The 18,384-nt window shown below is 42.6% G+C and overlaps 1 protein-coding gene across 8 annotated transcripts; it reads right to left on the minus strand.

Moving 5' to 3' along the window:
• Positions 1 to 419: 419 nt before the first annotated feature.
• LOC129512344 (glutathione S-transferase A4) lies at positions 420 to 17,485 on the minus strand. Of its 8 annotated transcripts, none has more exons than XM_055329577.1 (7): positions 17,418 to 17,485; positions 16,316 to 16,420; positions 9,287 to 9,338; positions 7,542 to 7,674; positions 6,554 to 6,695; positions 4,572 to 4,703; positions 420 to 1,013 (listed from the first exon to the last, which is right to left on the minus strand). In XM_055329577.1, exons 2-7 carry the CDS (start codon positions 16,400 to 16,402, stop codon positions 891 to 893), a joined length of 669 nt encoding a protein of 222 aa, XP_055185552.1. In that variant the 5' UTR covers positions 16,403 to 16,420; positions 17,418 to 17,485; the 3' UTR covers positions 420 to 890. The 8 variants fall into 8 exon arrangements, with proteins under 8 accessions (XP_055185552.1, XP_055185551.1, XP_055185550.1 ...); XM_055329576.1 differs by lacking the exon at positions 17,418 to 17,485 and adding an exon at positions 17,120 to 17,363; XM_055329575.1 differs by lacking the exon at positions 17,418 to 17,485 and adding an exon at positions 16,640 to 16,845.
• Between the last annotated feature and the right edge of the window lie 899 nt (positions 17,486 to 18,384).

Raw genomic sequence — 18,384 nt, forward strand, 5'->3', positions numbered from 1 at the left:
GGGTGTGATCCCGGGGCCCTGGGATCAAGTCCCCCATTGGTTCCCTGCGGGGAGCCTGCTTCTCTCTCTGCCTCTCACTGTGTCTCTCATGAATAAATAAATAAAATCTTAAAAAAAAAAAACCAAAACATACTTTTAATTCTGAATGCAAAAAATTAGCAGCCTACACATAATCATTTGGGGAGTAATAAGATAAAAGTAATATCTATATATTTTTTTATGTATGCATCAAATATAACCGGAGGGATATTCAAATGATAACTATGTCTGCAGGTGGGGAGCAGAACCGGGCAGCAGCAGGGTAGGGCTGAAAAGAACACTTCCAATTCTACACCTTCTTATACTCTTGATTTTTGAGCCATGAGAATATGTTATAGATTCCAAACAATTTAATCAAAAAAATTCTGGCAACAGGGCAATGATTTGTAAATTCTTTATTTTGGCTAATATTGACTGCCTTCATTACACCACAGATTTATTATAGCTGAAAGGAATTATTCACTAGATATTCTGGGTTGTTACAAAACACCAAAAATTAGGAAGATACTGCTTTTAGACAGGGATAAGAAGCGGGGGAGAAAAAGCTCAAGGGAGAATACAAGGTCCTGCCCATTCTGGTTATCAGGAAATGAATAACTACATCAGATCTAACTTAAATGCAAGCCTCTCCGAAAAGGCTTTCAGAAAAAAGTTGCGTAACAATTATCCACCGGACAAAACAAAAGGTCAATGTTTCTAGAAAAGATCTTGACATGAAAGACTCAACTGAGGAACAGTTATACATAGCACCATGACAGAGCTGGGATCAGGGCAGCCTGGCATCAATTAAGATGCTACTGTGGAACTGCAATCTCTAGGGGCTAGCTCTCACTCACAGATGTATGTGATGTTTATGGCATAAAGATATTGTAGACGGTTCTCACGTAGATGTCATCCGGAGGAGGCTTCTTCTTGCTGCCAGGTTCAAGGAATTTCTTAATTGTAGGGATATTACTTATTTTCACTGTGAACTCCTACAAAAGGAAAACACAACAGTTCAAGGTTGACAGCAAAGGTAATGATAACTATGAAAATACGATTGTGTAAAATGGCCCAAGAAGTATGTTATAGGAACCCGACCATAAATGTCAACCAGCATCTGTTTGGGATCTGATCTCTTGGTGTAACCATTTACCATCTCTGTCCACAATGGCTGGGACCTAAACCAGGCTTTATATACACAAATATCACAGTTCAGATCAAGATGTGAATTTCTCCGGAGACAGAAAAATAAAAAATGCTTAGATTAGAATTATGATGCTTCCTTAAAGAGGAAAAAGGAAAGAAAAATTAGTACCTTAAGTATACTGATCTACTCAGAGAAAATGCATGAGTTATTTAAATAAAATTATTTTAAAAGGCCATCATATGACCTTTTTAAAATTCAGCTTCCTTGAACTTTTTTTTTCTCCTTGAACTTTTTTTACTCCTATTACCAAATGAATCCTCTTTCAGGCTAGGTGTGGGAGATGGCCAGTTATATTTTTTGTGGCCTAGGGCTCAGACACTAGATATCAGATATTTATGTAAATCATATTTAATGGAAACCGTATTTTCCATTCACAGAGTCAAATCTTACCAATTCTCAGTAATTGAGAAGAAAATTCTATTTTGATCTAGTAAAAATTTTGAAACATATGAAGAAGTGTATATCCATCAAATATAATTATTCTAACAGAAGTTTTCAAAGAGGTCATTTATTTAAAAAGCTACTATTTATTAAATGTCTATAGTACAAAGCATAGCCTTAAGCATGCACACAGACATATAAACATACATGCATATATCACTAATATTAACAAAATATAATAATTATGTCACTTAAAGCTATGTAAATGACAATTTTCTTTTTTTCACTTACTCAAACTCTTTGTATCATCTAATTTCAAGTACTATGCCAATATTTAGAAGCTTCTTCTATAGGATTTACCATTTTAAGATTTACCTAAGCTTCATATTTGTCACGTATAATAAAACTGTTACACTTCTGACTTTTTTATTATCCTTTAATCAATGCAGGAATAACCTTTTAGATTCTAAAGCCCTTTAATATCAATACCCTATCTCATCCGGGATTAAAATTATATTTAGGTGAAGCCATTATGGAAAACAATATGGAAGTTCCTCAAAAAATTAAAAATAGGGGACGCCTGGGTGGCTCAGTGGTTGAGCGTCTGCCTTTGGCTCAGGACGTGATCCTGGAGTTCTGGGATCAAGTCCCATGTCGGGTTCCCGCATGGAGCCTGCTTCTCCTCCCTCTACCTATGTCTCTGCCTGTCTCTCATGAATAAATAAAAATTAAAAATAGAAATACCATATAATCCAGGAATTCCACTACTGGATATTTACCCAAAGAAAATGAAAATACTAAGAAAAAAAATGAAAATACTAATTCGAAAAGATACATGCATCCCTATGTTTATTATGGTATTATTTACAACAGCCAAACTATGAAAGCAATGAGGATCAATCCAAGAAGAATGGATAAGAAGATATGGTGTATATATATACAGTGGAACATTACTTGGCCATATAAAACAATGAAATTTTGCCATTTGTGAAACATGAATGCACCTCAAGGGTATTATAAGCTCAGTGAAATACATCACAGAAAGACAAATATCACATGACTTTACTTATACGTGGAATCTAAAAACCACAACAAACAGAAACAGATGCATAAATACAGAGAACTGATGGTTGCCAGAGGGGACAAGTCTGAGAGGATGGACAAAATGGGCAGAGTGGGAGGTACAGGCTTCTAGTTATGGAATGAATAAGTTCATTGAAATGAAAGGCATAGCGCAGGGAACACAGTCAATGACACTGTAACAGTTGTATGGGGACAAATGATAGCTACACTTGTGAGCACAGCATATGTGGAGCTGTTGGGTCACTGTGTTGAAACTGGCACAGCATTGTGTGTCGATTGTCAACTGTGCTTCAAGGGGAAAAAAGGAACTGGACCCGTGTTTAAAATATACATATTGGGCAGCCCGGGTGGCTCAGCGGTTTAGCGCTGCCTTCGGCCCAGGATGTGATCCTGGAGACTAGGATTGAGTCCCATGTTGGGCTCCCTGCGTGGAGCCTGCTTCTCCCTCTGCCTGTGTCTCTGCCTCTCTCTTTCTTTCTGTGCCTCTCATGAATAAATAAATAAAATATAAAAAATAATAATAAATAGCCCCCCTCCCCAAAAAACAACAAAACATACATATTTACACAGATATGCCTGGGGTGTAAAAGCAAGTTGTCTGCATCATGGAAAACACCAACAGGCCCTTGGGTTATTTCAGGGACCTATTGGTATTGAAGTCAAATTTCAGAATATCTGCTTCTTTGTCTGCAAGAGGAAATAAACAGGTAGCTAAACAATATAATGGCTATTGCCTTAAGATTTCAGTTCTTATTTCTGGGTACATGTATTTAAATAGTGGTGGTTGTCCTCATTAGTGCATCAAAATGTATTTACTAGACTTGGAAAAAAATCTAAAAGAAAGCATATGTACCTGGAGATTTCACAGATCTGTTTCTCTTGGCTTTGGATAACTTAGTCAGAGATGTGCCCATTTGGGGACTGGCAACCTTTTCCTACCAAGGACCAGTTAGTAAATATTTTAGGTTACGTAGGCCCTATGGTCTCTATCAGAACTACTCAATTCTAGTGTGGTAGCACAAAAGCAGGTAGACAATGCATACATGAATGAGCATGGCTTTGTGAAATTCGAACTTCCTATGATTTCATGTGTCATGAAATACTATTCTTTTGATACTTTTCAGCCACCTAAAACTGTAAAATGCATTCTTAGCTCAAGAGCTGTACGCAAACAGGTAGCAGGCCCGATCTGACCCAGGAGACTAGTTTGCCAACTCCCCGTATAGAGGAAAGCCCATCAGATCTCAAGATAAAAAGCTGGTTCTAGATAGAACTGAGGCTCCCACTAACTAGTCCATCTTGGCTGCTGGCTTCTTTACCCTCAGTCTCTATTTACTCCTATCTATACTGAAGGTGCTGGATGAGATTGGTTGTTTGAAGCCCCTTTTTGCTTTGAAGTTCTAGGATCAATATTAGCAGAATAATGAGGAATAAGAAGAACCACACCCAAGTCTCTCCTTGGAATTTCTGGGAAGGAGAATGGTGGCAACTCTTAGGGTGACATGTATTAGCTTCCCAAACTCAGGATGGCATGTTTCCAATTTGAGAGCAAGTTTGTTATTTCTGAGACTGAGAGCCATATCCTGACGATGAGATTGGTTTTGGTGCTGATCTCAAGCCCTATCCGGCATGAATGGACAAGGAACACCTCATCCCTGTGATTACCACTAAAGCAAGTCCTCACTGGCAAACTCCTTAGGTACATGATCTTTCAGCTCTAAAGATTAGGGACCAGAAAAGCCATTTCAAGTCTGTATCTTCACTTAATTTCACGAACTAGAATCTTGAAAAGTACACACACCTCTAGTCAACCATTAACAGATATTGAAGGAAGGCCTAAGAGTCCTGGGCCAGTGTTCCAAAACATGGTTTTATTTACCTGGAGGTGAGGAAATGCAGACAGGATATTGGGGATTTTCTCTTCTAGAGCCAAAATGGTTTGGAGTAGAATAATGTCCGCAAGGCTCAGCTGGTTACCAACGAGAAACCTTTGCCCATGATCCCTTAAAACCTACAGGATACAAATGTTTTACATTGCTTACAATACTTTACATGGAGAGACTGATGACACTGTTGAATCATGCAGTATCTGAGTATTTTATAAATAATATCAACTAAGAGGTTCCCTATATCAGAGAGAGAAAATGTACAAAGGGTATAGAAATTGAAGTACCATAAAATATGTGCTTTATATCAGAATGAAACACTCTAAAGGGGAAGAAAATATTAATTCTAAATTTAGCATCCAGTGCTTTAAAATGATATAGCCATTCCATAAATGTATCTACAGAAATGAATTAAGGGTGACAAATTCAGGAGGCTGGGGGATGTGACGTAAGAAAGCAACATGTCCCTTTAAGGAGTCTAATCCTACTCACCAGCTCTGTGCTTCTACAAACATCAGGACTTGTAGTCATTAACTAGACATGACTATTAAAGAAATAGGATTCCTGGGACAACTAGATGGTTCAGTTGGTTAAGAATCTGCCTTCGGTTCAGGTCATGGTCCCAGGGTCCTGGATTTGAGCCCCACATGAGCCCCTCTGCTCAGCAGGGAGTCTGCTTCTCCCTCCCCCTCTGCTGTTCCCCTTGCTTGTACTCTATCAAATAAAATCTTAACAAGAAAAAAAAAAGGTAGGCCTCCTTTCATATCTTCCAAGACAGAAGAAACTAAAAGCGTAAGAGCTCATTTTGACTCCCATTTTGAGAGTAACATGTAGGTTCGGAGATTCACAGGGATAGGTGATGATAGGGGAGAGGCAAGGAACAGCGGTAGAAAGGGGGTGGTTCTCCTTTGCAGCAAAGTCTTGGATGCCCACGAGTGTGAGTTTCTGTGATGTGTGAGTGTCTGGGTCTGTGTGTGTGTGTGTGTGTGTGTGTGTGATGTCTGACAGGAGCTCTTCATACAACTCCTGGAGCCAGGGTGGGAGAGCACAATGAATCCAGAATTGCAGTCAGGGGCCAGAGCTCCAATCCTGGCTCCCCTCTTTAGGCGTGTCACTCAGTCTGTCTGGGATTCCATTCCATGACGTGTAAAAAGGATAACAGTTCATGAGTTGGGAGGAGCCCTGACCTAGTCCAGGCCACAGGAACAGAGGAGCCAGCAGTGACCCTTTACTAAGGCACCTGTTCCCCCCCTCGCCACACCCACATTTCTACATTATCATATTTCACATTCACCAAGTGCCTCTGGGCAAGAGACCATGAAACCAAGCAACAGAAAAACCCAGAAAATACCTCCTTTTTTTCTTTTTCTAATACCTCTCCTTTTAAAATCTAATTCCACGAAGATGGCCAGAGGACATTTGCCAATTTCCTATTTTTACACTCTTTTTTTTTTTAATTGAAACATTTAAAACCGTTCCCCTCGGTTGAGAAAAAGAGTTTGAAGCTCAGAAGAGCAGATGCACAACAAAAAGTAGAAAACAACAAAACAGAAAATAAAAAGAGCAAAGGGAAGAGAAATAAAACGGTCTTCTATTACATCAAAACTATTCGGTAGGATGTCTGATACACAATGGCCATTCCACAAGTGTTCGTGGGAGAAAGAAGCAAGGAATTAGGTAGTTTCTGCTTTTCTGTATCTTACACAGGGCCGGATGGTGAATGTAAGGAACAATAATGCACACATATGGTGAACTCATATTTTTTTCCAGGTTTCTGAATAACATGGCCCAAGCTGCATCTGAGGGGCTTCAAGACATCCTGGCTTTGTGCTGACGGCTACCATCCCCTCTCAGGAATCCAGCACGGTTAGTTCAATGGCCCTCCACGTTACACTGTCCTGAGCAGGAAGTGGCATTAGTTGCTGCTCCCTTGTAGACTGGTTATGCTTTGCTCATGGGCTTCTCTGCCACCTACCTTTTCAAACACAGGAAAGTATCTAATTATAGCCTTCTGGGCCATGTTAACCACTTCCTTTTGTTGATCATCTGGTTTTAGAAAAGGATGCATGATAATCAGTTCCAGCAGATCTAGCGTCCCCTCCACGTACATGTCAATCCTTAAAACAAGAAAAAGTTGTCTCAGTTTCCCCTTCTATGAACACATCGGCTTCCACAGCTAAGAATTCACAGTGCTTTTCACTTAAGTACCCAGAAGCAATTATCTATACCTGTCTCCCAAGAGCAAAGATGCAAAGCCAATGCTAGTTGTAATTTAGAAAAATCTGTCACAAATCAGAAACCAGAAGAATCAAATCATGCCTTCCCCCTCTCCCGGGCCCCTAATCCTCTCCCCTCGCTCCAGCACCCACGCTCGGTGTGGGTGGAATTTCACATTCATAAAAACAGTGGGTATCATTTATGGAATGCTTGGTGTGTACCAGGCATGGTGTTAAACATCCTACACCCGTCACTTCATTGACTCTGATGATATCAAGTATGTGCTATCTGTATATTATATAGGACACTCATCGGGACTGTGGAACTCAGCACTTTACCCAGTATCATGCATCTTAGGAGGTACAAGGACCAGGCTCAGTGTTCAAAAATATAATCAAAATTATAATCAAGGCACAGTATCCCTGGCCTTGAATGGAACAGCAGCTTCCTGTTCTTCATAATTAGTGATAATACATTTGTGAGAAAGGTAAAAAGCAGTCTCAAAATATTTAAAGATGTTGAAACCTGCAACAATCATGCCCCAGATAGAGGACCCAGTATCTGAATTCAATTCTTCTCTATTGTTTTACTCAGACTTTTCTATACTGATTTTTTCAACTGGTTTTTGTTCGTTGTTTACACTAATGATACAAGGCAGGACGGAGACGGGACACAATACAGAGGCTGCTAATCAGCTAAAGTATCAGTAAGTGACACAGGAGATCACTCGGGAGGGGCCACAGTACAGGGTTCTCTCCTTGAGGTCCCTGCCAAAGAGGTGGTGTTTATCCGCTATGTAGTGGAGGATGCTTCGGGTCTGCACCAACTTCATTCCATCAATTTCAACCATGGGCACTTGTTGGAACAGCAGGTGGTTACCTGAGAATGGAAGGACCGCAGTTAGAACTGATCTCTTCCCTGTCCCCAAGAACCTCTCCAAATGCCCTATCAAATGAAAAGGGACAGTGGGGTCAGAGCCTTGGGGACAGTGTGAAGCTCCCTGATGACAGATAAACTCAACTTCACTCAGGGAAGTAGATTTAACCATCACAGGAGCTTGAAAACTAGCACTGTTCCAAACCTTCTTTTATCATTTTCACCCCACAGAAAATACCTACCCACATGACAAAGGGTGGGGGAGAGTGCAGTGAAGATAGTTCTGCAGAGCTTCATTGGCCAACATCGTAGCTAGTGAAACCTAAATTTAAATTAATCAAAGTTTTGAAAAATTTAGAATTCTATTCTTTAAGCATGCTAGACACATGGCAAGTGCTCAGGAGACACACATGGCTAGCAGCTACTACTTCAGACTGAGAACAGAGCATTTCCACCATTGTGGGATGTTCTACTGATTGCACTGCTTTAGAAAATTCATAAAAAAAAAAAGAAAAGAAAAGAAAATTCATTAAACTAAGTCACCAACAAACACTCTTGTGTACACACTGGCTCCTCCACAGCCACAGACCACGTACTACCAAGTTTGCGGCCACTGATCTAAAAAGCGACCCATTGTTTTCTTCAACAAACCTGTACTAAGGTTTGTTCTTTATACTTGCAGAGACGCAGATTGAAGATACAGCCCAGGCCTCAAGGGGCTCAAGGACTGGGGGACACGTGAGGGTCTGGGGGAGATGAGGACTCAATACTTGTCTAGGGAGGTCAAGCTGGTGTCACACATGAAGGCTGACATTGCAGCTGCTTCTGTTTAGGGAGCCTTCAACTGGGCCTAAAGACCCCGTGATGGTGGGGAGAGAGGCTACCTGCAGAGTCACGGGGTATTCCTTATGGAGCCCAGGCACGGAGAGAGTGGGGCTGACCAGGAGTTAAGGGGACACCTTTCATGGACTTCATTTGTTTGGTATTTGCCACAGAAAGGCGGCCCGGTGTACATGGGGACTTCCATCTGTACACTTCAAGCAGACACCAATGCCTCAGACAATTTGGAGGGAGTGAGGTGGGGAAGAAAAGAGGAGGGAAGGGATGAAAGAGGGGAAGGAGAGGTGAGAGGCGGGCAGGCGGAGGAGAAAGGAATGGAGAAGACTGTCCACCTGGCGGTTTACTCCCATCTACTCTCAGCGAATTCAACTAAAAGTGACTTCCTGGCTATTTCAGTTATTTCTCCCCCTTGGTTTTAGGATACTGTTCTGAAGTCAGTGTCAGTGTCTTTGCCCTTCCACATAAATATCAGTTCTTAAACAAAATCACTATTAGGGCGCCTGGGTGGCTCAGTTGGTTGAGCATCTGACTCTTGATTTTGGCTCAGGTCGTGATCTCGGGGTCATGGGGTCATGAGGTCAAGCCCTGAGGTCGAGCCCTGAGTCAGGTTCCCGGGCTCAGTGTGGAGTCTGCTTGAGGATCCTCTCTCATCCTTTCCCTTTGATCCTCCCCCAGCTCATGCTCTCTCTCTTTTTCTCTTTCTCTCTCGGTCTAAAAATAAACAAACCTGAAAGAAAAACAGTATTACCAACAGTTGTTTCATTTCTATACTCACCATCCTGCAACTTCTGCAACTGTTCTTTAGTTTCTAAGAATTCTTCATCAAACTAAATTAAAAAAAAAAAAAAAAAGATACCCCCCCCCCAAAGGCATATGTCATTACAGGATCAGAACTGAAAATATCAAGTTAAACTGTCTCAGAAACAGAGAGAAAGAGCACACTTAGCACCCACATCTCAGTTTCCCAGTATCACTGCCTACTAAAAGAAACTAGGGCTCCTGGGAGAAAAGGTTGGTGCTGGTATGCTGGTATATTAGAAAGCAAAGAACAGCTCAAAGACCAATGCGATATGGCAAAGGCAAAGGCAGGCAGGACCCCATTTGAGGGGGAGTCCCTAGCCAAATCTGGGACAATTCAAGCATTAGAAGAGTAATGTCACAAAGGCATCATCACACACACCAATAAAAAAGCCCCTGTCCTTAAGCGATGATACTCAAAAAGGCAGAAGGAAAAGCTCTTTTATTATTAAAGAGTTAATGATAACATTAGAACGTTGCCAATTTGTAATCTACAACTGATTCTGATAAGGATCAAAACGGATGCTGAAATCACGGAGTTGTAGGGCGCAGAAGAGTCAAAACAACCTCAAAGTATCAGCCCACAAGTTAATTATGACAAAGGTAACACGTATCTTGGTGGTGGAAAGATCCGGAGATTGCGCCATCTATCTAAGTGATTGAACTTAGCACCCCATTGGGAGACACTGAGACTTCATGTGCTTCCCGCTGTGACACAATGAGATGGGCCCAGTAGCACTGTAAAAATACTGCCAAAGACATTAACCCAGGGCTAACTGCAAGGTGAAAATTAGGCATATCCAGGATGCGGGGCACCCTGCAACAAAAATGGCTGGGACTGTCTCAAATCTACGGAAAAACTTGTTTTGTTTTGTGTTTAAGCTTCTTCTGCGGGACGCCTGGGTGGCTCAGTGGTTGAGCGTCTGCTTTCGGTTCAGGTTGTGATCCTGGTATCTGGGATGAGTCCCGCATCGGGCTCCCTGCAGGGAGCCTGCTTCTCCCTCTGCCTGTCTCTGCCCCTCTCTGTGTCTCTCACGAATAAATCAATGGAATATTAAAAAAAATAATAAAATGAAATAAAAAAATAAAAGAGATTTGATTCTATTAGCCAAGTAGACCTCCTCTGATAATTCTTCTTCTTCTTTTTTTTTTTTTTAAAGATTTTATTTACTTATTCATGAAAGAGAAGAAAAAGGCAGAGACACAGGCAGAGGGAGAAGCAGGCTCCATGCAGGGAGTCCGACATGGGACTTGATCCCAGGTCTCCAGGATCAGGCCCTGGGCTGAAGGCGGCGCTCAACAGCTGAGCCACCAGGGCTGCCCCTGATGATTCTTCTTTATGGAATTTGATTTCCAAGTTCATGCAAGAGTCAGTTTCTCCTTTACATTTTTCTTTTTAGTTAAGTCAAGGGTATGGAAGGAAAGAAAATGCAGACACTACTATAGATGAAAGCAGACTAAAGAGATAAAATAACCAAACACCTGAATCCTGTTAGATTCTGGATGCTGGAAGCAGGGGAGTGGGGAGTGGTACTGCTAAATAGATAATAAGTATATAGACATTTGGGGATCATACGGAACTTTTGAATATGAATCATATATTGATATTGCAATATTAGTATTAATTTTATTAGTTGTGACAGTGATACTGTGGTTGTTAGAACAACTACTTTTTCTTTCTTAGGAGGAAAGTATGGGTTGTCTGCAACTTACTTGTATGTGGTTGACCAAAAAAAATAAGGCAGAGAGAGGAGAGAAGGAAATATAGCAAAATGTTAACAATTAGTGAATTTAGTTGAAAGGTGTCCATAATCCTTTTATACTTTTTCTGTAGGCTTAGAAGTTTTCAAATTAAACGTGGCAGGGGGGAAGAAATAGTGGAAGCATGTTCCTCTTCTCGTGACATTAAAAAAAATGTGTTTGAATGCACTAATGTGCTTCATCTCAAGAAGGGAAGACCTCTGGGATCCCTGGGTGGTGCAGCGGTTTGGCGCCTGCCTTTGGCCCAGGGAGCGATCCTGGAGACCCAGGATCGAATCCCACATCGGGCTCCCGGTGCATGGAGCCTGCTTCTCCTCTGCTTCTCCTCTGCCTATGTCTCTGCTTCTCTCTCTCTCTCTCTATCATATATAAATAAAAATCAAAAAAAAAAAAAAAAGAAGGGAAGACCTCCTCTTACCAAGTCCCCAGATGACTCCCCACCCATGTCTGTCCCCGGGCTGCTCCCCCAAATCATCCCAGGGAGGGGCAGAGCTGACGAGCACAGAATCAGCAATCCTCCTCTCTTCTGGCTCAACTACCCGACTTGGGGTTGAATCAAGATAACTACTTGCTGGGATCTTCATGGTGTGAGACAGTTCTGGCAGGAACTCCATCTAGTGCCTACAGAGCAGCAGCTCAGGGTAAGAACTTTAGAGCATTTGTCCAAATACCCACATGTAGTGCAGGTGGCACTTCTTCTATATTATGGCTCTCAACCTTTTATAACCATGATCATTTAAAGCAGGAAATAAATAGGAAAGTAGTGTGTGTGTGTGTGTGTGTGTGTATGAGAGAGAACTGCTAGGCCCACCGTTCACAGATTCACATTCAGTAGTTGAGAGAGACTAGAAATGTACATTTTTTTAAAGCAAATCTTTCTAAATGGTTCTGATTCTGGCTTTTGACTTCTCAGGAACATTATGCAAAATGTAGGTGATCTCTCAGCAGAGAAACTCTTGAGCTTTACAAAACTTGATCAGTAAGAAGAAACTGGCAAAGGATATACAGATGAGAGGGTCAGAGAGGGAGGGCAAAAAAATCACAAGGCAGAGCCTGAAGGGAGCTTAGTGACTGACTGTATTGTGCAAGGCTGCAAGTACATCTTGGGTTCTATCTACGTCCCAGGTTCTATCTACGCAGTTACCTTTGCTACCTAACCAGGGTACTGTTCCCAGTGAGATTCTTTGGAGAACTGCCCTCTTACCACACCATGCTCTTTCCCAACACTCTCAGTTTTAGGGGAATTGCCCAGAAAACCTAAAACAGGAGTTTGGGGTACTTGAGTCTTTTACATGTGTTACTCTCCCTCTTAACAAAGGGGATTGGACTGGGTTTCAGGGAAGATTTTCAGGCAAATAAAGCCCCAAGCAGCAAAGCAGCAACATTCAGCCAGGAAGCAATAGCGATGTCTAAGGACCCAAACCAAATGACTGAGTCTGAGGATGCCGACTCTCCGAATCAGGCAGGCTGCCTTCCAGCAAGTTTTAGTTACTGAGGGACTCAGATGTGCATGCTTTACATGTCAGGCTCAACCTAGCACTGTGATATTGGGCATCATGAACTTTTCCAGTGGGCTGCCAGCCTGTCAACCACAACTGTTTCAGATCTATATGAGCACAAACCTAACTAAAAGTGTGCTTTGGAAAAGAAATGTGGAGGCCCCCTCACCAATGCTACCTTTGGGGGATGGCTCCTGTAAACCATGTGGCCAATCTCTAGTTAAGGAGGCCAATCCAGCTCCCTCCACATAGGTTGGAAGGGTGGGCTGGGGACCTGCTGGACCAATTACTCTACCTCCCCTGCCTGCCTTCTGTGACTGGTCTAGGGGAGGTGGGTCATATGATCCATGTTCTTTTTTGTTGAACTTACCTAGGGTTAGTTTCTCTACTGTTGTCACCAAGAATCTTGATTCTTACATAGGGAAGTAGGAGGAATAGGGGAGAATGAAGATTGGAAAGAGAGGATTTGACAAAGGATTATATTAAATGTATAAGTAAGACATCCATTGCAAACCCATTAAATAAGCCAGAACTGCAAACTCAGAAGCACGCAGGGAAAAAACAGGTGACATCAATATGCCAACCAGGTTCAGGTCAGGGGACCAAGAATTTTTTCACACTCTTCTTAACACAATTAGAAAATCAATCCTGAGACAACAGGGAATGATGAGGAGTGTAATGAACTGTAAAAGTTCATATATGGTGGTAGCCCTTCCTTGATTTAGCAATTACTGCCCTCTGAAAATGAAGGCCTAGTATTATCAAATCTTCAAATATATCAAAAGAAGTCAGAAATCAGAATTTGTATATAAAAATGACATCAACTGATTTAGAAAATTTTAGAACACTGTACAGTGAGTTATAATGATATGCAAAGAAACCAAAACCAAAACCAACCAAGCAAAACACAAAGCCTCAAATCCAACAACTCTCATTTGCCATCTTTGGAGGTTGCTAAGGTAACAAATGAGTATTCTGAAAATTCATAAAGAGACTCTATCAAGCATATACCTAACCTTTCCCATATGAACTATACTTCAAGGTAACTAAATAGTTAAGTTAAATTTACTCTTTGTAAGAGAAATACAGTTCACAAATTTCAGATACAATGATAGAAAGAAAACAGAAAAATCACCATTTTATAATCCCTAACAATGGTGATGGTAAGTAGCTGCTAAAACCAGTGGTTGAGAAGGTAATGGAGGAAACTTTATAGCGCGTGGGTCAGGCTGATGTCAGGCTGATGTCACCGGAACACCCCGATCAAGCCCAGCATTGCTGAAAAGGAGACACTCAGACATCACGCATCCCTTGATGTCGTATAATAAAAACATATTCAGGACAGAGTCTGACAGGCAAAAAAAAAAAAAAAAAAAAAGTTTAGAGATAGAAAAGAGCCTGGATTTGATCACATCTCTGAGTCCAACTAGTAGCTTACAGGAGATACAGGAATAGAAGAATATGTTAAAATGAGGGTAGATCAACCAAATCCAGAATGAAGGAAATTCTACAGGGCAGTTTCTTCCACAAATAAATGCCACTAAAAACAATACAGACGCTTGGTATTCAGCTCTTAGCTGCTAAAACTACTTGCTCATAAAAGACACCTGAGCTCCTTGGAGAAATACCAGAATCTAGGGCCAAGACAAGGAAAATACAAGATGAGCCTGGAGCATCTTTAAGAGTCAAAAGAAAGAGAGAGCTGAAGGTGGCAAAAAAAAAAAAAGAAAAAGAAAAAGAAAAAGAAAAAGAAAAAGAAAAGAAAGGCATGGAGCCATGTAAACAGGTGTGACGCAGGAGCCAACCTGAAAGAGCCAAAGGCCAAAGTAGGCTAATTTTAGCAAGAAAGCATTATGGGATTATTAAACAAACCATACAATAAATATTACATACTTAAATCCATACTGATATAAATAAATGATTAAATAAACGGAGGAGAAAAAAACTCCAAATCTCTCTTACATAAGAATTCTAAGCGCAGATGCCTCCCCTCCAGGAGGTGGAGTTTAACTCCCATCCTTTTGAGTGTGGGCGGAACTTAATGACTTGCTTCCAAATAATAAAGGGGAAAATAGTCCCTTTACAATGAAGAAACCGGCAGACACCACCTTATCAAGTGACCAAGGTTAACAGCACCAGCGATAACTCATGTTAATATCACCCCTAATAAAGGGAGAAGAAATGTGTGGGAAATATCAGAAAGGGAGACATAACATAAAGACTCCTAACTCTGGGAAATGAACTAGGGGTGGTGGAAGGGGAGGAGGGCGGGGGGGGGTGGGGGGGGTGGGGGGTGGTGGGGTGAATAGGTGAGGGGCACTGAGGGGGGCACTTGACGGGATGAGCACTGGGTGTTATTCTGTATGTTGGTAAATTGAACACCAATAAAAAATAAATTTATCATAAAAAAATAAAAAACTAATGCAATTTAAAAATATATATATCACCCCTAATATTATGCAAATGAGAAGGACGCTTGACCTCTTTGCTAGTCTTCACCAAAACCCCAAATTCCAGTCCAATTATGAGAAAACATCAAACAAAGCCAAAGTAGGGAGTTCTACAAAAAATCTGATCAGTACTTTTCAAAATTGTCAACCTTATGAAATAAAAGAAAGATGGAGGGACTTAAGGAAGCATAGTGTCTAAGTATAAGGTTGGAGCCAAGAACAGTAAAGGACATTAATGACAAAGGTAATTAAATTTGAAGTCTGCAGTTTAGTTGTGCACCAATGTCAATTTCTTAGTTTTGAAATGATTATGTAAGATGATAGCATTAAGGGAGACTGAGTAGTCTTTATATGCACTGTCTTTATAACTTTGCTAATTATAACTTTATAATTTTAAAATTATCCCCAAATATACAGTTTATTTCTTAAAAATGCAGATGGGACGGTTACAGTTTTTTTTTTTTTTTTTTTTTTTTTTTTTTTTTTTTTTTAAGGCTACAGATTTTAAAAATACTGAAAGAAACATAACCAAATGCAATGTGTGGGCATGATTTAGATCCAGACTGGAATAAACTTACTATAAAAAGACCTGTTTGAGTCAGTGGGGCTGTTCAGATATTAATAAGGAATTGTTAATTTTGCTGGGTGTGATTGTGGTATTGTGGTTATGTTCTAAAATTCTCATCTTTTAGAAATAACTGAAATACTCATCACGGATGAAAGGATATGATGCTTGGATTTTGCTTTAAAATATTTCCACAAAACAAATGGAGGAGATGGATGAGACAAGAGCTGCATAAAGCAAATGACTGGAAACTGGGTGAGGGAAATTTATGGCAATGTTTTCTCAACTTCTGTACCAAGTTGACCATTTCCATATATAAGAAGCCAAAAGAACAAAAAGAAAGATATAAACACTACACACATTCAGACAGATAAGAAGGTTGCCGGTTGGAAGCCACTGAAGAGGAAATTTACCTACAAACTGTGCAATTAACAAGTCCTAACTGGCAAATTTCTGGCTCATTCCTTTTCTCCTCCTGAATAAATACTTATTGGTGGCAGATCAGAAAGTAACAGTTAAGGAAAAGTCTAAAGTAAAACAGAATTCCATCACCCACATTCCATTTATAAAGAAAAAAAACTCTTGCAAGGAAGGAATCTTCTGACTCAACCAAGCATGTCTGTTGGGGGGGGGGGGGGAGAGGACTACAACAGGCCTCCCCGCCATTTAGGTTTTCCTCAAAAGTCTCCAAGTTGTATGGCAAATCTGTGAAGAAACAGCATATAGGGTACCTCGACTCCAGCGGCAGCTAAAACCCATCTTACGGATTCCATCCGGCCTCTTCCATTAGGATAGTGGAGCTTGGGCTTCGCTGCCATGATGGCTTTTCAGGCTTTCTAGAAGGAAAAAAGAAAAAAAAAAAAAAAAAAAAAAAAAACAACCAAATGCGCAGCTCCTCCTACAAGAGCAGCCTCATTTCGCGTCTTCCACCCTGGGCTCGCGGCCTGAATGAATATTCAGGATTTTGGCACAGGAAATCGTTTGTTGTTGGTGTTTTTTTTTTTTTTTAATTGTTTTTTTAAGGATGCGTTTTCCCTCCCTCAATAAAAACCTACCACCGTTTCCAAATATTAAAAGAAACCACCACGTTGGCTTTCATTCTGTTCCTACTTAGGATTTCTTATTCTGGGTCTTAGGAAGCTGGGGACATTTGTTGGGTAGAGGTTCGTGCCAGCGGCACGGGCCTTCTTAGATCCGGAAGATCATATCCTTTGACCTTGAAAATCCTGAAATTTCCAAAATCAGGCCGGCGAGGCGGGGCGAGGCGGGCGAGGCGGGCGAGGCGGGCGGCGGACGTGGAGGGCCGCGGGGCACGATGCACCCTCTGCAGCCCCGGCAAGAAGGGCTTCCCCGTGCATCCCCCGCTTCCCCCGCTTCCCCCGCTTCCCCGTCCGCCGTCCTCGCGGCACCTGCAGGTGGAGGGGCCGCGCAGTACTAGTGTCTGCAAAACGTGCGTCGGGGGTCCTGCCTGCGGGGTGCCCCCAGGCCACCGACGTGGCCACCCGAGACCGGACGCCGCTCAGCCCGCGCCTCACCAAGTTTCCGGGGGATCCGAGCTGCTCTTCCACCGAAACCAGAGGCTCCGGACTCCGCGGAGCGGGTTAATAAAAATAACGCACACGGAGCCAAGGAGGACCCCGGCCCCAGCCAGGGGGTCCCTGGGCGGCGGCGCCCAAGGACCGGAGGGAGGGACACGAGAGGACCGAAGGGGCCTGGGAGGGAGGGAGGGATGCGCTGGACGGTGGACTGCAGAGGCCGGGGGCCGAGGAGCGGAGGGGAGGAGAAAGGCGGCGAGGAGAGCGGGCGGGTGGGGGCGGCCGCAGGGAGACAGACCTGGCGTCGGCTCGCAGCACCCGGAGCCCTACGAAGCGCTCGGCGAGCGGTCTGCGGCGGGGCGGGGCGGGGCGGGGCGGGGCGGGGCGGGGCGGGGCGGGGCCGGCCGGTCTCCAGAAGGCGCCCCGGTGGGCGAGGCTCCGCCAAGCTTCACCAATAGGGACGGCGGCGTTTAGCATGCCCCGCCCATCTGCAAGGCATTCTGGGTACTATGAGAGCGGCCCCAAATCAAGCCAGTTTTGAGCAAAAATTTTAGCTTTACGAGGAATAGAATGGCCTTGGAAGTGTTGATTAGGTCACGGTCTTAGCTAAAAAGTCCCGTTCGAGAGCCAGTGTGATTACGGCAAGTCGACCTATGTGTAAAGGAAAATCCTCTCCGAGGCTTATATAGCGCCTGCGCGCCGCTGCTCCCTCGGATGTGAGGGCGATCTGGCTGCGACATCTGTCACCCCATTGATCGCCAGGGTTGATTCGGCTGATCTGGCTGGCTAGGCGGGTGTCCCCTTCCTCCCTCACCGCTCCATGTGCGTCCCTCCCGAAGCTGCGCGCTCGGTCGAAGAGGACGACCATCCCCGATAGAGGAGGACCGTTCTTCGGTCAAGGGTATACGAGTAGCTGCGCTCCCCTGCTAGAACCTCCAAACAAGCTCTCAAGGTCCATTTGTAGGAGAACGTAGGGTAGTCAAGCTTCCAAGACTCCAGACACATCCAAATGAGGCGCTGCACGTGGCAGTCTGCCTTTCTTTTGACACTTCGATCCTTAGATGCTTTTAAGGTTTTTTTTTTTTTTTTTGTTTTTGTTTTTTTGTTTTTTTGTTTTTTTGTTTTTGTTTTTTTTTTGAAAACCCAATGCATGATACACAATTGTGAAGGTTGTTAAAAGGCAAAAGTACCTAAATACTTTTCTAATGTATACCATTAAACAGAACACCCCAAAATAAACAGGACCCGTGTATTATTAGAACTTG

This window comes from Nyctereutes procyonoides, unplaced genomic scaffold, assembly GCF_905146905.1.
Source record: "Nyctereutes procyonoides isolate TBG_1078 unplaced genomic scaffold, NYPRO_anot_genome, whole genome shotgun sequence".
Classification (NCBI taxonomy): domain Eukaryota; kingdom Metazoa; phylum Chordata; class Mammalia; order Carnivora; family Canidae; genus Nyctereutes; species Nyctereutes procyonoides.

Bases quoted from the DNA above. Each gene is read 5' to 3' on its own strand.
- LOC129512344 (XM_055329577.1), bottom strand. From the start codon at position 16,402: ATGGCAGCGAAGCCCAAGCTCCACTATCCTAATGGAAGAGGCCGGATG. The intron at 7,675-9,286 runs GTGAGTATAGAA...TTCCATTCTCAG, and splicing joins GTTGCAGAAGTTGCAGGATG to GTAACCACCTGCTGTTCCAA. The intron at 1,014-4,571 runs GTAAATAAAACC...TTCCTTTTGTAG, and splicing joins CTGCATTTCCTCACCTCCAG to GAGTTCACAGTGAAAATAAG.